This window comes from Anolis carolinensis, chromosome 4 (assembly GCF_035594765.1).
Source record: "Anolis carolinensis isolate JA03-04 chromosome 4, rAnoCar3.1.pri, whole genome shotgun sequence".
NCBI classification, from domain to species: Eukaryota; Metazoa; Chordata; class Lepidosauria; order Squamata; family Dactyloidae; genus Anolis; species Anolis carolinensis.
Window position 1 is genome coordinate 115,458,985 of NC_085844.1, and position 24,475 is coordinate 115,483,459.

The 24,475-nt window shown below is 40.0% G+C and overlaps 2 protein-coding genes across 2 annotated transcripts in view; one reads left to right on the plus strand and one right to left on the minus strand.

The window, feature by feature from the left end:
• bcl2 (BCL2 apoptosis regulator) overlaps positions 1 to 20,391 on the minus strand; it is a 194,254-nt gene extending 173,863 nt beyond the window's left edge. The window contains exons 1-2 of the mRNA XM_062977654.1: positions 19,585 to 20,391; positions 14,778 to 15,660 (exon numbers count right to left, since the gene is read on the minus strand). Coding sequence (XP_062833724.1) covers positions 14,778 to 15,332 — 555 coding nt within the window. The 5' untranslated portion in view covers positions 15,333 to 15,660; positions 19,585 to 20,391. The remainder of the gene's footprint in view (positions 1 to 14,777; positions 15,661 to 19,584) is intronic.
• Positions 1 to 24,475, plus strand: part of LOC100559144 (serpin B12) — a 502,967-nt gene that overhangs the window by 308,437 nt on the left and 170,055 nt on the right. The gene's annotated exons all lie outside the window — the stretch shown is intronic.

Genomic DNA, 24,475 nt, shown 5'->3' on the forward strand with positions numbered 1-24,475 from the left:
CAAGCCTGATTGCTATGGGCATTCTTCTCAGCTCACAATAGTGATTGAATGATGATACATTGATAACATTGGCTTTTCCTTTTAATTCCAGCAACTACCAAATGTCACATCCTTGATTTAATACAGTCTAGTTTGTATTCTTCCTTTTGCCAATGAGATTTCTCAAGTAGCAAGACTGCAATCCACAATATACTTTATATAAATAGCCATTTTCCATGTGATGGACAGCAGGCAGCAGGAAGTGTAGAACTCCACAACTGATGATATTCCTTTCTAATATTTCATCATAATTTTATTGACCATTGGTTAAGAGAAAGAAAAACAGTTACATATTGGATTACATATTGGATTGGATCGATGATCTGTCTTAGATGGAAAGCTCTGCTTCCTGGAGTTAGTCCTATCTGGTTTAGGAACATCTTCATCTACCACACTCTGCAACATTTTCAGGAAGACAGCAAGGATGTTAAGTTCTCCAAGCCCAGTTGGACGTAATTAAATGTGGATCCAACCCTCAGCATTTGCACTAATACTAACAGGTTTCTAAAAGACAGTCCACCTTTATATTATCCAATAATTTGTAGCATAAACTCCCAAATCTGAACAAATTTATTCTGTTTCACAATATCTTATACCAAACCGGGAATCTTTTGATCTTCCAGATTTTCCTGGTCTTTAGCTCTCAGCCAGCATAATCAACAATCAAGGATAATAGAAGTTTTAGCAATAGCCTGGCCACTGTGGTCCAGGCACTAGTAACCTCTATATTAAATTAGTAAGATGTGCTCTCTATAGGTATACCTGGTTCAGAATGAAGCTGGGAGGCAGAGCAGACAAGGATTCCCTTTGAGGAAAGAACGACAACGTTTTACTGTTAAAATATGAGATCATAACCATTTGCTCTATGTTTGTACATCTGGTCAGTCATTGTGATCCTGAGGAGCTGATGTTTTGATGGCTCTGAATGATCCTCGTAAGGGGATTTTATAAAACAGCACAGTGCATTGGTTTGAACACTAGATTTCAACTCTGAAGATCAGGGTTTGAATCCCTGCTCAGCCATGGAAACCCACTGGATGTTCTTAGGAAAGTCACATTCTGTCGGCCTCAGTAGAAGGCAAAGGCAAACCAACCTTCTTTGAACAAATCTTGCGGAAAGAAACCTTGCGATAGGGTCAACTTAGGTCCATAAATTTTAAATGACTTGAAGACACACATCAAGAATAACTCCATGGTCTATGAGGCCCCTTCCAACCCCACTTGAGGGGTCCAGTAGAGAGATTTAGTATTTCAAGACTAAGCATGTTTTTGCTTTTCAATATATAATTCTGTTTATTAGAGCAACTAGTTTTCTTTCTGTATCACACAATGCAGCCATGAGACTTATTTATATTTAACAGTTGGCACTAGAATAAAACTCTTCTTTTTGAAGTGAAAGACCATCCACTACTTTGAGAGCTCAAAATAAACAAATGACTGTCATGTTTATTGCTATGATCTTGCTAGCATGACTATTCCAAAGTAAATCAAACTGAGTTCAATGGCATATGTGTAGGACTGCAAAGTCCTGTAACATATTCATAGAGATACACTTGATTTAAAATAGGTATTCTTGTGGTTATAAGGCCTCACAATTATGTCTAATAAGTAACCTGTAAAGCACGTTGTTTGAATAATTACAGTATGCATGTGCTTTCAACACCAGAGGCATTTTCCCCCTTGGCCTTGCAATAAAATCCTGAAAAATGCAATTTCCAATTCAAAAAGTAATCACTCTGCCATTAACAGTGAACACTTCTCATTAAGTAAAGAAATGTACTTGTTGGAGCAACATGTCATTATGAAAAAATGATAACACTATGTAACACAATTTGGAAAAAAAATGCTGTCCCTGGTTTGAAAGTGCTATTTCCTGTTTAATTGTGTGGTACTTCACTTTAAAAGTAATTGTTATACTCCAGAAACTTTGTTTTTGTGGATGCCACAAACTATGTTGAATTGGTTGGAACTCTATGAGGATATTCACTGAAAAACTATAGCAAAATGTGCTGCAGGATGTCCCACAAAAACGTTTTTGCAGTTTAATAAACGTTTTCCACATTTTCATGAGAGAACCAATTAGGAAATGACATTTATAACCCAGAAATAAAAATTGTGTTACATAGTGTAATACATTAAGAAATAATTTTTCTATTTGGCTGCCACATTATTCAATGTCTCTGTAACTCAGTTTATTGTCTTATAATATGGATGACTGACTAGCCATATAACTAGTCCTGAATCATAGGCAAAAATGTTTATCTAAAAATCTGATGGAAGTAGAATTGTTCTCTAGAGAACACTTTATTTGGAATGTTTATTTACAGCATTTACATTTCCTTTGACAATAATTTTGCCACCTAAACTACATACACAGAGGGAGTGGATGGGCAAGAATAAGCTTTATGGGAAACTGACTATAAATAACTTTTCACAGTAAACAGCTTGACTGGAATTGTTTCAGGACTAATAGTCTTCTTAAGAATTTTGAATAGGGAGATTACTAATTATTTATGTTGAGTGTTGTCAGAATGGTAGTCTTAAAATTATTTTTGCCCTTCAAAGCTGCCAACTGACCACTGATGCTGAGACAGAGCTTGAAGGCAACTAGATACAAATAACTAATTAATGAAACAATTTCCCCAATAATTAAGAGAAGCTCTACAGTTGTCCCTCCACATTTGCAAATTAAGCATTGACAGATTTGATTACTTGCAGATCAGTGTATTTGCCTCTGCTGTTGGTCTACATCAGGGGTCCCCAAACTACGGCCCGCGGGCCACATGCGGCCCCTGGAAGGCATCTATCCGGCCCCCACGGCAGTGGCTTCCTCCTCCTCCCCCGAGGAAGGTGCATGCCGCCGCTCCGTCCTTTCCCTGCACAAGCCTTTGCAGCCCTTTCTGACCTCTTCCTGCAAAAGCGTTTGCAGCCATTCCTGGCTCCTCCCTTTCGCTGCACAAGCCTTTCCCGCCTCCTTCCTCGCCCTGTGCCTTCCTGGAGTTAGAGCTTTGCTTGTGTTTACAAAGGTGTTTTAATTATTATTTAATTTGTGGTGCACAAAGGCAGAAGAGGGCTGGACTAAATGGCCACAGGGGTCTCTTCCAACCCTTGATATTATTTTTATTGTTATTATTACTAACATTGAAGCTGGGTGGCCATCTGCCAGGGGTGCTTTGCTTGTGGTGCTCAAAGGCAGAAGAGGGCTGGCCTACGTGGCCCAAGGGGTCTCTTACAACCCTTGATATTATTTTTATTGTTATTATTACTAACATTGAGGCTGGGTGGCCATCTGCCAGGGGTGCTTTGCTTGTGGTGCTCAAAGGCAGAAGAGGGCTGGACTAAGTGGCCCAAGGGGTCTCTTCCAACCCTTGATATTATTTTTTATTGTTATTATTACTAACATTGAGGCTGGGTGGCCATCTGTCAGGGGTGCTTTGCTTGTGCTTTTAGTGGACAAAGGCAGAAGGGGGTTGGACTACATGGCCCAACTCTCTTTATTATTTTCATTATAATGGTGATTATAATAATAATATTTATTATTATTAACATTGAGGCTGTATTTGTTCCCGTTTGGTTTTTTTTAACTTCAAAATAAGATGTGTGCAGTGTGAATAGGAATTTGTTCACAGTTTTTTTTTTAAACTATAGTCTGGCCCTCCAATGGTCTGAGGGACCGTGAACTGGCCCCCTGTTTAAAAAGTTTGGGGACCCTTGGTCTACATACATCTGACTGAAATAAATAGGCTCCCTCTAGGTATTTCTATGTCCTCCAGTGAGCATTCACGGGAAATTCACCACATAATTGTGTTGGAGGACCTAGAAATGCCTAGAAAAATGTTCTCTAAAACAACAAATGCAATTAAGGCCAAGATTGAAAAATCAGCTGATGACCCAAAATGCAGACTGTGCAAGGAAGCTGACGAAACCATTGATCATCTCCTCAGCTGCTGTAAGAAAATTGCACAGACAGACTACAAACAGAGGCACAACTGTGTGGCCCAAATGATCCATTGGAACTTATGCATCAAGTACCACCTGCCAGCAGCAAAGAACTGGTGGGATCACAAACCAGCAAAGGTTGTGGAAAATGAACACGCAAAGATACTGTGGGACTTCCAAATCCGGACTGACAAAGTTCTGGAACACAACACACCAGATATCACAGTTGTGGAAAAGAACAAGGTTTGGATAATTGATGTCGCCATCCCAGGTGACAGTCGCATTGATGAAAAACAACAGGAAAAACTCAGCCGCTATCAGGACCTCAAGATTGAACTTCAAAGACTCTGGCAGAAACCAGTGCAGGTGGTCCCGGTGGTGATGGGCACATTGGGTGCCGTGCCAAAAGATCTCAGCCGGCATTTGGAAACAATAGACATTGACAAAATTACGATCTGCCAACTGCAAAAGGCCACCCTGCTGGGATCTGCACGCATCATCCGAAAATACATCACACAGTCCTAGACACTTGGGAAGTGTTCGACTTGTGGTTTTGTGAAACGAAATCCAGCATGTCTATCTTGTTTGCTGTGTCATACAACATCATTGTGTCAATAATAATAATAATAATAAACTTTATTTATATACCGAAGGGACTCAGGGAGGTTTCCAAGGTGCAAAACATCATACAAAACTTAACACAACAATAATACAACAGGTAAAACACAAAAATTTCAGTTAAAACAAGAATCACAATCAGCATCTTCGATCAAGAGAGCAGGAATCATTAGTCAGGGCAGTAGTCTCACTTATCCAACATTCGCTTATCTAACGTTCTGGATTATCCAATGCAGCCTGTCTCTCGCCTGGATCCACAGCTGTTTCTCTAGGAGCAAGGACTGAATGTTTTACGCATTTAATTTCCAGTAATATTGTTACCGTAAGTTCATTTTATACAATTCTTTCTTTATTTGTAGTCAATTTGTTAGTAGCCAATGTTTTTTGTAGTCAATGTTTTCAATACATTGTGATGTTTTGGAGCTAAATTTGTAAACACAGTAATTACTACATAATGTTACCATATATTGAACTGCTTTTTTGTTGATTTGTTGTGAAACATGATGTTTTGGTGCTTAATTTGTAAAATCATAATGTAATTTGACGTTTAATAGGCTTTTCCTTAATCCCTCCTTATTAACCAACATTTTTGCTTATCCAACATTCTGCCGGCCCGTTTATGTTGGATGAGACTCTACAGCAAGTATTTTCCAATCTGCATAGGAAATACTGATGTCCATCAGCACTCCCTAGCTGGTGTCCTGATATACAATATTCACTTTATGGGCCTCTCTCCATAGTAAGTTAACAATAGACCCTTGTCGAATATGAACAATTCTATTTCCTGAAGATATAAGTCCCCAGTTTCAATCCAGATAAATTATACCTAAGGGAGAAAACAGTCATGAACATCAATTTCAATTCAGTCCAGGATTTTTTAAAATTACAGTGCACAATTATTGTAAAATCTCCCATCTCCAACGCAAATACAATTTATTTATTCCTTTGCTACATGTAGTAGCTTGAGCCCCTATTTCTATACTGTCACTTTTGGAAAAAGCTCAATATATTTTGTTGCCTTTACCTCAACTTTCCCTGCCTTTAGTCTCCACTGCTCCTCCTCCTAATTCACCCAATAGTAGGAAAGGAAAGTTAAAATCTTGGCCCAGGTTTCAGTGGTAAGACAGTGATGATGGGCAGAAGTTGCAACATACGGCAACATAGGCAGTGATAGCCAAAACAACATATTTCCATAAAAAATAAGCCTTCTCAATAGAACATAGTATTTCCTGCAAAGATGATGAGATTTCTGCATTTAAAATACAAATTACTGCACAAATACATGCATTTTTTTTTGCACAGAGTTAGGTCCAAAAAATGTGAATAGTTTTCAAAGATGGGCAGCAAGGAGGAGAATGTTAAATTATTCATTCTTGCTTATTAGAACAAAATTCCCTAAGATTTAGAAAATAGCTGAGCCAATGAATGCAGATATCACAATACGCAAGTGCTGACCTCTAATTTCTCTATATTTCTTGGTTAGCCATTTTCTCAGTGAATAGTGATCTCCACAAGACAGCTGCTTAAGGGATTCTATATTAGCAATGACCCAAGCACAACAATAACTAAAGGCAGCTAAGGAATACCATGCAGGGTGTCAGGAAATGGGGGGGAACAGACAGTAACTTGCTAGAAATCATGAGTGGGATAGTCCCAAATACCAAAAGAAATGGGGGGGGGGTGAGATTAAAGGGCCAAGGAACAGCATTACACCATTGACCTAAAAACGTTAGCAAAACTATGCAAGAAAGGTAACAGAAAAATGACCTCTCTTCATTCCTCATCTTAACATCTAAAGAGTGGCATCTACCTGAGAAAGGAGTAGGAATAGTAGGAGAAACAAAACTGAGTAGCAGTAAGAATAGTAGGAAAACATAAATTCACGTAATGATTTTTTATTAAGGAACTTAAATAAAGAAGACCCAAAACAAACAACTGCTGGAAGCGTGAAGGAGGACAGAGCAGGGAATGGGGGAGATTCCTATCATGTCATTACTACCATCATGGAAAGTATACCTCTACTAAATTGAAAGATTATATCATCACTATGCACTCCATCAAACAGAGCCTGGAATGTCCTGCAGAACTCTCTCTTTTTTTTCAGTATGGGAAACCCTAGATTGGTATGGGGAATGATCTGAGAGAGCATTAATAACCTCATGCAGGCTACATGTTGTCTTTTGGGGAGCTCTATTGAAGATTAGCACTCGAAATGATGTTATATGGTAGAATAAGCCCTTTGCTGTTTTCCATTAGAACTGTAATTCAATGAGGTAACTTCACTTCTCCTTTGATGCAACCGTTACATCAATAAATAGAGGAGGAGGAATATTTCATGGTCCAAACATTGGCCTGTGCTGCAATTCATGCTCTATTGTTGGTGCTGAAGCAACAGCAAAGTGGACAGCCTGTTTTGTATAACCGCCCAGCCACTTGTAACTTGTACCATTCAGATGGTTTTTAAAGGAACCTTTTCAATCACTACGGAGAGATGGGGAAAGTAAGGTAACTACTTTTAGAGCAATTAATACCATAATTTAACTAATTATTTTAAAGTAACTTTACAAACTCTGGTGAGGGGTTGAGAGGTAGGATATAACCACCACTGTTGACTGAACAGTAAAGAAGGCCCCCATCTTATTACTAGCAAACTTTGAGAAACAACATCTGAAGCAGAAGTGGCTGAAATAGGATAATGTAGCTGTACAGTTGCAGAATTGTGTGAACTGCCTGGAGCAACCTGCTGAAATCATTTCCCTCTACCTATATGGACCTGTTTTGGATAAGTGTCAGGAGCAGTGATATGGCATAGTGATAAACTTAAACCATGATCCTGATGACCAGCATAACTATGTCAGTGGAAGTGGATATGGCAGCATGAGTTCATTCAGCATCAGGGATGAAATGGTTGTGGGCACCAGAGTGAGGCATAAGTGGCCCCTGACCTGTTTGGGAGCCAGCAGGGCTGCTTACTTCTCTATCCCAACTTGAAATTCAAAAAGTTCCTCATACGGGCATAATGCTTACTTCTCTATCCCAATTTGCACTTCAAAAAGTTCTTCATACAGGCATAATGTATTGCTCCAAAGGAAGTCACCAAGAGGACTTTGCTTAATCTCTTATGCCAAGTAATGTCCCTGTCAATTAGTGCTGATAAAACCAGTCTAGATCAGGGACAGAGAACCTGTTGTCCTGCAGATGTTTTTGACAACTTTGACAGCTATATCACTATCCAACAGAGCTGATGGTGACATATGATGGAAGTTGCAGTCTTAAATATATCACAGTTTTGCATTTACCATCTTTGGCTTAAACCAGGCCTGCAAAACATGTGGTTCTCCAGATTTTTGGGCCTCCAAATCCCAGAAGCCCTACCCAGCTTGTCCAATCATTAGGAATTCTGGGAACTGGAGTCCAAAACACCTGGAGGGCCACAGGTTGTGCAGGCCAGACTTAAAAAAAATTCCAGGTTGGTGTAAGTGAACTTCCTTTATTCTTATATAGACTATAAAGAAATTTACTCAGTATTACTCTGGTTGATTTTTATTTTGCTTATGATTGTGGATGTGGATGGAAGCACCTACAATAATTTAAACTGATTTCATTCTAATATGGATCAAAACTAGATCGTGGGGAGAGGGGGACTGAACATTGCTCATAGGTTCTAAACTTGCTCAAAAATGTTTTGGGTGTCAATGTTTGTGGTCACTGTGTGCCTTCAAGCCATTTCCAACTTAGGGCGATTTTAAGGTAGGTAAAGGTAAAGGTTTCCCCTGACGTTAAGTCCAATCGTGACCGACTCTGGAGGTTGGTGCTCATCTCCATTTCTAAGCTGAAGAGCCGCCGTTGTCCAAAGACATCTCCAGGTCATGTGGCCAGCATGACTGCATGGAGCACAGTTACCTTCTCGCTGGAGCGGTACCTATTGATCTACTCACATTTGCATGTTTTCGAACTGCTAGGTTGGCAGGAGCTGGGGCTAACAGCAGGCGCTCATTCTGCTCCCGGGATTTGAACCTGGGACCTTTTGGTCCGCAAGTTCAGCAGCTCAGTGCTTTAACATACATCTAAATACAAAATGTGGTCAAAATTGGTTCCTCAATGTACATTTCAGTGGGGAGGGGGGAATATGTAAATCTGAAGTGTTTGGGGGTTGAATCTCCCGAAATAGACACTACAGCTTTTGTCTTGGATAATAGACAACATTGGGTGGCTCTGTGATCAAGCATTTCTAATACTGAAAACCCACACCATCCCCACATATTGTATGAACAACACAGGACATTAACTGCCATGAAAAATAATGTGTGCTTCATTGCCAATATACTCAACTCTCTGAAAATAGTTATGGTATTTATTACTGTTTGGTTGCAGATCTCCAGAACCAATATTTTTTGCATGGATATAAGTGAATCATAAAAAATGCTCTATTTTTCAGTTTATGGGAAGAAAAGAGATGTATAACAACTTTGGTCATAGCTCCCAAACATCAAAAGGAAAAGTTTGCTACTCAAACTTAATACCTGACAGTTAAATGAGGGGTGAAAATCTTGGCTCAACTATAATTACCAGATATCATGTGGCTGCTCCCCTAGCTGCATACTCTTAACCAATGTTCAAGAGAAAAGTGTGATACAGCCTCTGCTCCCTTCTTCATATTATAGAATTTTCTATCTGCATACAATAAATGAATGGTTTGAGGTATAACTGGCATCAAGCTGGGAACAAATGTTCTGTAAGAGCATGCATACACCCTTCTTAGTGCAAAAAAGTACCTTCCAATGAGAGAGCTTCTCTGTCTTGCCAAATAAATCTATTCAAACCCACTATTAGCCATGTGCTTTTCAAGAACTGGAGTACATTCAGCATACGTTTGCAATCTCTTTCTCTCTCTCACACACACACAGAAAGAGACTTCAGAAAGAATAAGAAAACCTCAGCTTCTGTTTTGTGCCAGTGTTAAAGGCTCACTGCTCTAGCTACTCCTGATGCAGTTCCCCTTTATTTATACCACTGTGTGGGAGCTTAAAGTTCATCTTACAAATTTAACATTCCATGGATCTCATCCAATGCCATCTGAGAGCTGAAAAAGTCCTCATCAAGTTCAATAAACAGTCTGTGTGGAAAAGGTGCAATCAGATAACCTCACTAAACCTTTAAACTTCATGCACTCTGTCCCTAAAACAAATTCCAAACATATCACATAACAAAGACATCTCTATTTTCTTCAATCGCTAAAATACTTTCAACTGTGTTGCAAGATTGCTGGACTTCAGGTAGAAGGATTGGATTATGAGTTTACTGACAAGATACAGGCAGAAACAAACTAAAATAAATTCACAGCATGTGTGTTTGTACATCTTTTTCTGTTCAAGTTGTTATTTAGCTACAATCTAGCTACAATCCAGAAGGGAAAAAGAAAAGAAGGAGAAATGTTGGTGTTAACGGCTCTAATTTCTGGAGGGTTTCTGGTATTCTGTGACCACTGACATTTTAGGAGAGTGGAACTGCGTCAGTGACTAGAAAGCACAACAGAAAGTTGGAGAGCAGATCAGGCAATCAGTCAACTGGAACAAAGGAGAACTACAGTTTAGTTACAGCAGAATAAAAGCGTGTAAAAACAGGCCAAACATAAAGTCAGCAGATCAGTGCATGACTCCAGAAGGCATTTTTCCACCAGAGAACTTTCTCCTTCCTTCCCTCTCTCCCCATTTCCAAAAACACATATCTTCTGGGAGCAAAGCAATCAAATTCCTTATAAAATGCATGTATGTTGAAAGTCTTGCTCTATTTACTTAGAATAAGCCAAAACATGCATAACTCACTTGGTCAAATTACAGAGTTCAGCAAATGATATTATATGTCAGTGTACTAGATTGACAGTATTGTCTAAAGAGCAATAAACCTTTATCTCTCTAATAGCGGCTATCTATATAGAAGTTTTCTGAAGATCTCACTGAGTACTAACCAGTAGTAATGGGTAAAGAGATTTCATAAGAGTGTCGGGCCAGAAAAAGGTCAACTTGACAGTTTAGTCTTGCCTACTGTAGACTCTTGTAGTTTAGCCACTTAATCTGTTCCATATCTCCTCCATCATATAAACTCAGAAATCCTTGAGCCTAGAGAATTACATGTATAACCTAGCTACAACATTCTGGGCTATATCAGAGTGAAGTGTGTAGATACTTATAGTACCAGAAACACTTTGCTGTAATGGTTAGAAGATAGACTGGATGAATTCCTGAAGTACCATTTCATTCATGAAACTAATTGGATGGCTTAGGGCTGAGCTTTACAAAGATAGTTACGATTTTTTTGTGTGTCAGGGGTAAATTGAGAAACTGCAAGTTGCTTCTGGTGTGAGAGAATTGGCTGTCTACAAGGATGTTGCCCAGGGAACGTCCGGATGTTTGTTGTTTTACCATCCTTGTGGGAGACTTCTCTCATGTCCCCACATGGGGAACTGGAGCTGACAAAGGGATCTCATCTGCATTTTCCCCAGATTCGAACCGGCAATCTTCAGGTCAGTAACCCAATCACACAAGGGTTTAACCCACTGCGCCACCGGGGGCTCCACTGAATAGTTATGATAGTTGGGAAAGAGGAGCACAAAATATACCCCACTGAAATCACTGGAACAAGAGTGGAACATAAATATAACTTTAAAGAAATGAACACAGCCATGTTGGTTGTGATATTCTTGCTGTTACAGTAAAAAAAAAAAAGGCAACATTACCAAGCTCTGAGCACTGGCCATTAGAATCAATTGATCAGAAAATTGTACAAATTAAATTTTATTTTCCCATGTCCCTGTGCCATGAAAAGAAGTTCTCTGTCGTAGTGAAGATCATTAACGAATTCTACCTGAATCAAAACTGAATAAGGGATTGCAATTAAAATGGAACTGAAATTCCAATCACAAGTTTTTCTCCTTTGATCACTACTATAGATAGTCATTTTCCAGAGGTGCTGAGAGTTATATTAGAAATTAAAAATCAATTCACAGGATGAGGAAACATTTACTGCAATCAATGGAAAGTAAATGTTAAGGCTTTCAAAAGATGTCTAAATGGTCTATATACTATGTTTCTACAGTGGTTAATGTCCTGCTTTAAAATACTATGATATTTTAAATCTTTTGCATCCTCTTGCACCACCCGGAAAACAAGTCGTGTGTTTCTCCTTCCTCTGGGAATAATAACTTGTTTGGGGAAAATAAAAATAAAACTAGCTCTTGCTGACAAAGGACTTTCCAAAGATCAATGTTATGGCATGCTCAGTTTAGCCATTCATGATACGTTTAGTTCACAGGATGATTCTTTTTTCTGAAATACATAATCCTGACCTTGCACAATGGGATGCTGAAAGTTTGAAGACTACAGCTCAGTTCAGATGTGCATGTATATCATTTGATAAATATGGATCTTTGGTGACTGGCAGCTAAATGTGTGAACTTGAAGAGAAAGGCATTGCAATGGATATGTAGAGTTGGGAAAGTCCTATGAGCAGCCACATGAGTAGGTCAACGATTGATGCTGCAATGATGAACAAGGTGGAACCCAGCCCTGGGACTTCCAAGAAATGGTAAACATCATCATCCATAGCATCATGTTGATGATCAAAGGGTGGGAACATCATCCATAGCAACATGTTAATACCAGTTGTCACACATCACTCACTTTGAGTAACTATTATTCTTCATAATGTTGAGATATTAAGATTCTAGATCAGTGGTTCCCAACCTTTGGGCCTCCAGGTGTTTTGAACTTCAGTTCCCACAGTTCCTAACAGCTGGTAAGATGGCTGGGATTTCTGGGAATTGAAGTCCAAAGCAACTGGAGGAGCAAAGGTTGGGAACCACTGGTATAGACTCTGTATAGCTCATGTCCTGAAGCTAAATATTTGCATCAATCTTTCCTGACTACAAATATATGGAAGATCTCTACAAGATACACATCCCATTAAAAGCTGAAAAGCTGTACTGGAGCGACATCTATTTTGTCCTAAGCTCTGCTGGAGCTGCCAGTATTGTTAACAGTCTACTACTTATATAAACAAAGGTGGCACATATATCATCAACAAAGGTTTGAAGAGCAGGTGCTGGCTTGTTCCAGAAGAAAATGTGAAAGGATTTATTTTCTCCCTCTTATTATACCTCAGGACAAAAGTCACAACACACTAAATAGAGTTGACTAAACAAAAGGTGTCACTGGGACAATTGTAGTCTATATTCTCTCTGTTTTTAAATGATATAAGAGATTTTTTTCTAACGATAACAGAAAGCATTCTCAGATCTTATATATTTTCAACAACACAAAATGGGGATATGATATTTATCACACACATTCTTAAGAAAATCCTGAGTTTTTACAAAGGGAGGGGTGTCATAACCCAAGTAAGACCACTTTTATACAGCACAAAATACACTCACTTTTCTTTCCTTGTCTCCCATGTTTCTAGATTTATTTTTGCTACTGTTTTATCATGGTGACAGACAGACAGACACACACACACTCACTGAGCAAAGCAAATCATAGAAATTGAGAATTGCCGGATGAATACAAATCTACAAGCAGAGTTGTTTCAGTTAGTAGAACAACAATTATGTACACAGAGATGCTTCCTCAAGACAAAATAGGATTAAATTACATTTTAAAAGATAGGAAAAATGTAGCATGACTTATCTACATAATACCTATCCTTCCTAGAACACTTACATTTTCCCTTCTGTCATCAACTTCTCTATGTAAAACTCAACTTTTCATAAAGCTAATTTCTCTCTCTCTTATGCATACACACAGTGTTACACACTTTCCATCAACTAAATAAAGGAAACATATTCAGATTTTCAAAATGGGGTTTGTCTCTCATTTTTCCTTTCAAACAATTTTAAGAACTTTTAAAAAGGATATTCTGGAAAATATTTTTTAAAATGTACATTGTTTTATTTATTGCTATAAGGAGTTGTATATTCAGTTTCTTTTTCTTTATGAAAACTATGCTCACCAGTACAACCATAACCTGCTTCATGTGGTTATATCCTGTGTATAGATACAGAGCTTTAATTTTATCCAAAAAGAACACTTTATTTATCTATTTGATTTTTTATCTCACCTTTCTTTCAAACAGTACTCTAACAAAGATGCTAGAAACAATGGAAGTGCCATGAAATACACCTACATAATAGATTATGGAACATATCATTAATAGAAGATTTCAGCCAAGTGGAGTCTGAATTTTTTTAAACGTAAAGATAAAGGTTTCCCTTTGACATTAAGTCTAGTCGTGTCCGACTCTGGGGGTTGGTGCTCATCTCCATTTCTAAGCTGAAGAGCCGGTATTGTCCGTAGATGCCTCCAAGGTCATGTGGCCAGCATGACTGCATGGAGTGCTGTTATCTTCCCGCCGAAGCAGTACCTATTGATCTATTCAAATTTGCATGTTTTCGAATTGCTAGGTTGGCAGAAGCCGGGGTTAACAGAGGGAACTCACCTTGCTCCCTGGATTCAAACCGCCAACCTTTTGGTTAGCAAATTCAGCAGCTCAGTGGATCAGATAATAAAAGTTCTATCAATTCAGATACTGATAATCTACTTTCTCCTTCTGCTTCTTCAGATTTGTCCAAGATATAGCCCCCACATGACATAGATCAGCCACAGCATCACAGCTTTTTCTCTCGCTTGTGCTTTAACAGTGACCTCGTTTTACCATCAAATTTCACACAACCTATGAATGACATCAGTGATTAATGCCTGATTGAAACAAGATTGTAACTTGACACCAGCTCAATGTAACCATGAAAAGACCAGACACATTTACAGCAAGAGCACAGCCTGAAATACTTCATTTTTTATGTCTTCCTTAACCAGGCAACATTCATCCAAAGTCTGTTGCATGTGAAAAAGTTAAGATACAACATGCACCCTCTTCCACAGGACCACTGGGAAGTGCGAATGTATAAGACTGGTGTCTGGTGTTAGACATCAATATTATGTGGCTGCGATCTATAATAACTGGTTGTCACCTTTTGTTCGGAATAAGCAAAATGCCCTTGGAACAACTTTACAAGTGACACCGCACTGGGAACCACTGGTCACACAAGCCATTTGTGACACCGGAATGGATGTTTCAGTGATGTATGACCTTGAAACAGAAAAAGACAAAGACAATGAGCCACATACCCAGCCTCCGTTCTCCTGGATCCAGTTGCGCAGGTACTGGTTCAGATACTCAGTCATCCACGTAGCAATATTGTCCACAAGGGGGGACATCTCCCGGCTGACACTCTCCACGCACAGCATGCCACCAAATTCAAAGAACGCCACAATCCTCCCCCAGTTCACACCGTCCTGGAAGAGCTCTTCCACCACGGCCACAAAACGACTTCTGGCAGTGCTGGGGGTCAAATGCAGCTGGCCAGACATTTGAGCAAAGTCCCTCCGATAGCGTCGGGAGAACTCATCTCCGGCTTGGCGTAATGTTGTATGGACAACCTGTGGCACCGGGTCAGGTTCTTCCCTGGGGGCATTGGTACTCACAGGATCAGAATTGAGAAGCTCTGGGGAAAGAGATGCTGACACAGTTGGAGCACTAGGAGTAGCAGCAGCAGCAGCAGCAGCAAGGTTTCCTCTGTCTCCACTGGCAACCCAGTCATATCCTTTCTGCGACAGCTTGTAATGGATGTACCTCAGCACGATTTCCCTGTTGTCGTAACCTCTTATCCCAGGATGAGCCATGGTGGACAATAAGCAGAGGGAAAAAAAGACACAGAAGCCGATGAAATGTCTCCCACCCACCCAGAGGGGGGGAAAAAGCAGCCAGTAATAATAAGTGCCGGTGTTTATATATAATCCAGTTGTTTCACTCCATGCAGTTCCATTGGTTGAGGTGTGGGGGAGTCCTCGGGGTCTCAAAGGTATTTCCGCCTTCCCAGCGTTTCCTCTTCAGTTTGTGATCCAGGATGGAAACCAGATTTCAAAGGCAGCCAATACTGTATTCCACAGGTAATATTTATCACAAAAAGTCTATTTTCAGAAGCCTTTCTTCCTTTGTGCAGAAATGAATCTAAAATAAGAAAAACAGAGACTCATTTGACATCAGGTGCACTTTCCGACTCCCTTTCTTGTTAGATAGAGCATAAATGAAGACGGATGGTACACACACGGTTTCCCCAAAACAAAAACAAAACACCAAGCCCTGCCATTCCAAATGATTTAGTTCGCAGAGCAACCTCCAATGCAAATTCATGCAAAGCACATTCAACTCAGGGCTCTTCCACACAGCCATATAACGTAGAATAAAGGCAGAAAATCCCACAATATCTGCTTTGAAGTGGATTATCTGAGTCCACACTGCCATATATTCCAGTTCAAAGCAGAAAACGTGGGATTTTATTCAGCTGTGTGGAAAGGGTCTGAGACTGGATACAGTACGATTTCTCTGTGAAGCTATAATCTTCAAAGGAATCAATGTCTAACTTGGGGGGGGGGGAGTGTATATACCTTTATGTGTATATATGTGCGTGCGCACGTGCAATGGCGCTTCATATAAATACAATCCATTAAAAACATTTCCGTGCGTGTATCAATCTGTTCAGCTTTTCCTTTCAGGCTATGGACTGAGTGGGTGCTCTTGAGCATCGCTCCTTGCCTTGCCTCAGTTTCCTCTCTGTTCAAGCTGAGCATCTTTATTTCTCTCTCTCTCTCTCTCTCTCTCTCTATATATATATATATATATATATATATATATATATATACATATATACATGCATATATATACATAAACCCATGTCTATAATACACTCTTATTTCTCTCTGTACAGACATTTATCAGTGTCTATCTAAAATATCTGGCAAATATTTTCTCTACACTCTTCTTTCTTTCTCCCCTCTCTCATATCCACCTAACACTCTCTATATGAATATATACATATCTAACACCTTCCTTTATCTCTCTCTCTCACTATATATCTATCTATCTATCTATCTATCTTGATTTCATTCTATATACTGTATATACATATCTAACACCCTATTCTCTCTCTCTCTCTCTCTGTACCCATGGCCCCTTCTACACTGCCATATATAGATTACAGATTATCTGCTTTGAACTGGATTATATGGCAGTGTATACTCATATAGTCCAGTTCAAAGCAGATAATGTGGATTATTTGTTTTGATAACCTGGATTATATGGCAGTGTAGAAGGGGCCGATCTCTGTATATGTCTCTTTTCTTTATTTCTATCTACATATACCAAGTCTGGGCAAACTTTGGCCCTCCAAGTGTCTTGAAGTCCAAAACACCTGGAGGGCCAAAGTTTGCCCAGGCTTGACATACACACACACACTCACACACACACACATATATATATCACCCCTCTCTCTCTGTATCTATCACTCTTCTCACTCACACATACTTTTTATTTCTCTCTCCACGTATCTAACACCCTTATTTCTTTCTTCTTTTTTCCCTCTCTATACAGTATATACATATTGAACACCCTTTTTCTCTCACTTTATCACTCTTTTTCTCTCTCTGGATACAGATATACCTATCTAGCACACTTATTTATTTCTCTCACTCTTCTCTATACACACATATACATATCTAACACACTTTCCTATTTCTCTCTACATATAATATGTACATCATATCACTCTTTATCTCTCGATACATAGATACATATCCAACTCTTTAATTCTGTCTCTCTTCTTTATTCTTCTCTATGCATGTGTAGATATCTAGCACCCTTTCTTATTTCTCTCTCTCCATATTTATCTATCGATCTATCTACCTATCTATCTCTTCTTACTCTCTCTTGATGCATATATACATATCAAGCACACTTCTCTATTTCTCTCTCTCCTTTTTTCCCCTCTATATACATAACTGGAGCCCCCGATGGCGCAGGGGATAAACTGCTGAGCTGTTGAACTTGCGGACAGAAAGATCGGCAGTTCAAATCCAGGGAGTGGAGTGAGCTCCCTCTGTTAGCTCCAGCTTCTGCCAACCTGGCAGTTCGAAAACATGCAAATGTTAGTGGATCAATAGGTACCACTCCGGTGGGAAGGTAACGGGGCTTCATGCAGTCATGCCGGCCACATGACTTAGGAGGTGTCTAGGACAACGCTGGCTCTTCGGCTTAGAAATGGAGATGAGCACCAACCCCCAGAGTCGGAGAGGACTAGACTTAATGTCAGGGGGAAACTTTTACCTTTACTATACTGTATACATATCTAACACTCTTCCTTATTTCTCTATCAGTCTTTTACTGTTTTGAATTTTTTTATTTAAGAATTTAAAGACATGTACATTTTGCCTTTGCCTTTCTATCTCTGGATTCATATCTATCCTTTCTATCACACTCTTTATTCTTCTGCCTATATACGTATCTAGCACCCTTCTTTACTCTTCTCTCTATATATACATTATGCATACAAATCGAACAGCCTTATTTCTCTCTCTCTCTCTCTCTCTCTCGCTATCACTCTTCTCCCTCTTTCTGGATACATCTATCAGTAAGTAAAGGTAAAGGTTTCCTCAGACATTAAGTCTTAGTCGTGTCCGACTCTGGGGTTGGTGCTCACCTCCATTTTTAAACCAAAGAGCTGGCATTGTCTGTAGACACCTTCTAGGTGATGTGGCCGGCATGACTGCATGGAGCGGCATTACCTTCCTGCCAGAGCAGTACCTATTGATCTACTCACATTTGCATGTTTTCAAACTGTCAGGTCAGCAGAAGCTCGGACTGACAGTGGGAGCTCATTCCGTTCCCTGGATTTGAACCGCCAACCTTTCGATCAGCAAGTTCAGGAGCTCAGCAGTTTAACCTGGGGGCTCCACACCTATCAATGTCTATCTAAAGTATCTAACACATACTCTGTCTAGACTAGACATGGGCAAAGTTGGGCCCTTCGGGTGTTTTGGACTCCAACTCCCACAATTCCTTAAGCGGCTGAGGGGGAAAAGGAAAGGACCTGAGGCCAGGAATTGTGGGAGTTGGAGTTCAAAACACCTGAATGGCCAAACTACAGTAGAGTCTCACTTATCCAATGTTCTGGATTATCCAATGCATTTTTGTAGTCAATGTTTTCAATACATCGTGATATTTTGGTGCTAAATTCGTAAATACAGTAATTACTACATAGCATTACTGCGTATTGAACTACTTTTTCTGTCAATATATCGTGATATTTTGGTGCTAAATTCGTAAATACAGTAATTAAACAGAACATTACTGCGTATTGAACTACATTTTCTGTCAAATTTGTTGTATAACATGATGTTTTGGTGCTTAATTTGTAAAATCATAACCTAATTTGATGTTTAATAGGCTTTTCCTTAATCCCTCCTTATTATCCAACATATTGACTTATCCAACATTCTGCCGTCCCGTTTATGTTGGATAAGTGAGACTCTACTGTATCATATTTTGATGCCAAATTCGTAAATACAGTAATTACTCCATAGCATTACTGCACATTGAACTACTTTTTCTGTCAAATTTGTTGTAAAACATGATGTTTTGGTGCTTAATTTGTAAAATCATAACCTAATTTGATGTTTAATAGGCTTTTCCTTAATCCCTCCTATTATCCAACATATTGACTTATCCAACATTCTGCCGTCCCGTTTATGTTGGATAAGTGAGACTCTACTGTATCATATTTTGATGCCAAATTCGTAAATACAGTAATTACTCCATAGCATTACTGCACATTGAACTACTTTTTCTGTCAAATTTGTTGTATAACATGATGTTTTGGTGCTTAATTTGTAAAATCATAACCTAATTTGATGTTTAATAGGCTTTTCCTTAATCCCTCCTTATCATCCAACATATTCGCTTATCCAACATTCTGCCGGCCCGTTTATGTTGGATAAGTGAGACTCTACTGTATACTTTTTTTTTAATTTCTCTCCCTCTCTCATAGCATAATAAAATAAAGTTTCTCCAAGTCTCCCTCCCCCTTTGGAAGATACTTACATGGATGAGAAATCCCATTTTCTTATTGGGAGACAAAAATGAAAATAAAATCATGTCCTCAATGAGGGGGAAAAAATGCAAAAGGGTCCAAACCAGAAAAAGCAGGGATGGAAGGAAAAGCCGCCTTCACTTGGACTGTTCTGACTCCCAGAAACGCTTCCAAGGCTCCTGTTGGCGTGACATTTCCAAAGGGATGTCAAAACGCAAGAAAGCTTGAAGAGACGGGAGCCAACAAATGAACAACGACCAAAGCAGGGAGGGAAAAAAAAGGCATTATTTCAAGGCAGGCTTTTGAATGAGCGCGAGAAGAGCTTCCCCAATGCAGCGTGGTGTCTGTCGGTGTCCATTCAGCAGCAGAGGCATTTTTGACTGACTGAAAAATCCGGGAAAGGGGGGTGTAGACTCAAAAAGAAAGTAGTTTGGGGGTTCCCCTTCTGAGGCAAACGAGGGGGGAATAAGGCGGTCTTGCTTGCTGCCCTTCCCGCCCTTCAATGCGCTTAAGGACTGCCAGCCCTGAGCTGCCCCAATGCCCAGCGGCCTCCTGCTCGTCTTTTTCCTCAGTGCCGCCGGGGAGGCCAGGGCAGCCCGCTCTCTCCCTGCCTCTCTCCGCAGCCCGAAGGGGAGGAGACGGAGGAGGCGAGCAAATGGGGCCGCTTCGTCGCTTAGCCCCACCTCACGGTTCATTCAAGAAAAAAAAGGGGGAGGGAGGGAAGCCGCCGATTCCGTCAAAGGCGCCGCCGCCGCCGCCTTTCCCTCCCTGGCATTCATTCCAATCACACACCCGCCATGGCTGCTGCTGCTGCTGCTGCTGCTGCGCCTTCCTTCTCTCTCTCTCTCTCTCTCTCTGCCTGGGTCTCTCCGAGGCTGGGTGGTCCGCGTTGGGTGGGAGGCTCGCTGGGCCAAAAAGGCGGCAAAGCAGAGACCCCCGCTCCATTCATTGTGTGGGTTGGCCCTAGGGAAAGGGGAGAGAGGCAGAGGAAGAAAGAAGAGGGCTAGATAGGGATCCAGAGAGAGGGAGGATAGATTAGATACAGTAGAGTCTCACTTATCCAACGTTCTGGATTATCCAACGCATTTTTGTAGTCAATGTTTTCAATCCTTTGTGATATCTTGGTGCTAAATTCGTAAATGCAGTAATTACTACATAACATTACCGCATAGTGAACTACAGTAGAGTCTCACTTATCCAACGTTCTGGATTATCCAACGCATTTTTGTAGTCAATGTTTTCAATCCTTTGTGATATCTTGGTGCTAAATTCGTAAATGCAGTAATTACTACATAACATTACTGCATAGTGAACTACAGTAGAGTCTCACTTATCCAACACTCGCTTATCCAACGTTCTGGATTATCCAATGCATTTTTGTAGTCAATGTTTTCAATACATCGTGATATTTCGGTGCTAAATTCGTAAATACAGTAATTACAACATAACATTACTGTATATTAAACTACTTTTTCTGTCAAATTTGTTGTATAACATGATGTTTTGGTGCTTAATTTGTAAAATCATAACCTAATTTGATGTTTAATAGGCTTTTCCTTAATCTCTTCTTATTATCCAACATATTCGCTTATCCAACGTTCTGCCGGCCCGTTTATGTTGGATAAGTGAGACTCTACTGTACTTTTTCTGTCAAATTTGTTGTATAACATGATGTTTTGGTGCTTAATTTGTAAAATCATAACCTAATTTGATGTTTAATAGGCTTTTCCTTAATCTCTTCTTATTATCCAACATATTCGCTTATCCAACATTCTGCCGGCCCGTTTATGTTGGATAAGTGAGACTCTACTGTACTTTTTCTGTCAAATTTGTTGTATAACATGATGTTTTGATGCTTAGGGTTGTTGTATGTCTTTCGGGCTGTGTGGCCATGTTCCAGAAGTATCCTCTCCTGACGTTTCGCCCACATCTATGGCAGGCATCCTCAGAGGTTGTGAGGTATGGAAAAACTAAGCAAGGAATTCTATATATATAAAAGAGTGATGGCATCAGGGCAGCGGACAAAACAACAAAACTACCGGGCCCCCAACCTCGAAATTTGACAACACAACCCATCATCCACGGCTCTAGGTTGATACAACAAAAAGAAAAGAAAAATAAAGTCCTAATTAGAGGGAGAGGAATAATTGTTTTTATCTAATTGCTGCCAATTAGAAGCCTAAGCTCCACCCACTTGGTCTCCTAGCAACCGACTCAGCCCAGGGGACAGGCAGAGTTAGGCTTCACTTAGGCCTCTTCCACAGATTATCTAATTAATATCGCAAAGAACACCACTCTAAAAACAAGGGAATTCCAGACAGGAAACAATCCAGGCCAGCTAACACCTCCCAACAAAAAATTCACTCAGGGAGGAAACAGCCAGGCTTTAAAGCTGCAAGGCCATTACATGCTAATCATTTTCTCTAATTGCAGCATTCATACTTGCCTCCAACAGACAAAAAAAAATCAGAAATATTGTATATTCACAACCTTTAGGAAATAATATACCCTGATGGCGCAGCGTGTTAAAGTGCTGAGCTGCTGAACTTCTGGACCGAAAGGTCACAGGTTTGAATTGGGGGAGTGGAGAGTGCCCCCACTGTTAGCCCCAGCTTCTGCCAACCCTAAAGTTCAAAAACATGCAAATGAGAGTAGATGAATAGGTACCTCTCCGGAGGGAAGATAACGGCGCTCCATGCAGTCACGGCCGGCCACATGACCTTGGAGGAGACTACGGACAACGCCGGCTCTTCAGCTTAGAAATGGAGATGAGCACCAACCTCCACAGTCAGACATGACTGGACTTAATGTCAGGGGAAAACCTTTACCCTGTACCTTAACTCCCACCAGTTCCTCAATACTTTATTTCCCATACCACCATACTTCGCCACAGCAACGCGTGGCCGGGCACAGCTAGTGTTTATATATATCTGTGGGAAGTCCAGGGTGAGGGACCAGCGTAAATGTTCCAGTGCTTAATTTGTAAAATCATAACCTAATTTGATGTTTAATAGGCTTTTCCTTAATCCCTCCGTATTATCCAACCTATTCGCTTATCCAACATTCTGCCGGCCCGTTTATGTTGGATAAGTGAGACTCTACTGTATATAGATAGGTAGATAGATAGATATTAGTGGTGTGCATTCATATAGAATGGCTGTTTCTTTTGCGTAGTTTCATTCATAGAGTCATAGAGTTGGAAGAGACCTCATGGACCACCCAGTCCAACCCCCTGCCGAGAAGCAGGAAATTGCATTCAAAGCACCCCCAACAGATGGCCATCCAGCTTTATTTAGGTAAAGGTAAAGGTTTCCCCTGACGTTGTCCAGTCGTGTCCGACTCGGGTTGGTGCTCATCTCTATTTCTAAGCCGAAGAGCCGTAGACACCTCCAAGGTCATGTGGCCGGCATGACTGCATGGAACACCGTTACCTTCCCGCCGGAGCGATACCTATTTATTTATTTATTTGCAACATTTATATCCCGCCCTTCTCACCCCGAAGGGGACTCAGGGCGGTTTACAAGTATATATACATACAATATATTATATTATACGACTATATGACTATATTGCAATATTATTAGTAATATTGCATGTAATATAAATATACATATTATAATAGTGGAGCCCTGATGGCGAAGTGTGTTAAAGCGCTGAGCTGCTGAACTTGCAGACCGAAAGGTCCCAGGTTCAAATCCCGGGAGCGGCGGGAGCGACCGCTGTTAGCCCCAGCTTCTGCCAACCTAGCAGTTCGAAAACATGCAAATGTGATTAGATCAATAGGTACCGCTCCGGCGGGAAGGTAACGGCGCTCTAGGCAGTCATGCCAGCCACATGACCTTGGAGGTGTCTACGGACAACGCCGGCTCTGCGGCTTAGAAATGGAGATGAGCACCAACCCCCAGAGTCAGACATGACTGGACTTAATGTCAGGGGAAACCTTTACCTTTATTATAATAGTGAATTATACATATTATAATACTGAATTATAATTATTATTACATTGTATTGCATCATAATATTATTATTAATATTACATGTACAGTAGAGTCTCACTTATCCAACATAAATGGGCCGGCAGAACCTTGGATAAGCGAATATGTTGGATAATAAGGAGGGATTAAGGAAAAGCCTATTAAACATCAAATGAGGTTATGATTTTACAAAGTAAGCACCAAAACATCATGTTATACAACAAATTTGACAGAAAAAGTAGTTCAATACGCAGTAATGTTATGTTGTAATGACAGTACAGTAGAGTCTCACTTATCCAAGCCTCGCTTATCCAAGCCATTTTTGTAGTCAATGTTTTCAATGCATTGTGATATTTTGGTGCTAAATTCGTAAATACAGTAATTACTACATAACATTACTGCGTATTGAACTACTTTTTCTGTCAAATTTGTCGTATAACATGATGTTTTGGTGCTTAATTTGTAAAAGGTAAAGGTTTCCGCTGACGTTAAGTCCAGTCATGTCTGACTCTGGGGGTTGGTGCTCATCTCCATTTCTAGTTTCATTCATAAAGTCATAGAGTTGGAAGAGACCTCATGGGCCACCCAGTCCAACCCCCTGCCGAGAAGCAGGAAATCGCATTCAAAGCACCCCCGACAGATGGCCATCCAGCTTTATGTATTTATATTTATTTATTTTTAAGGATTTCCTTATTTATATCTCTATCCTGAATTTTATTAGGTCCCTTTTATTCAGGTATTTTAACTGATGATATTATTTTTATATTGCTGCTGCAGTCCCCCCCACCAATGAAGTCGACTGAATTGTACTTGGTGGTTGATTGATATTATTACCGCTGTATTAACTCCTGTTTTATTGTCTTACTGTGTTTTATTTTTTGTATATCATGCAATGTATTATTTATGCTGTTGTTTTTGTAAATTGTGC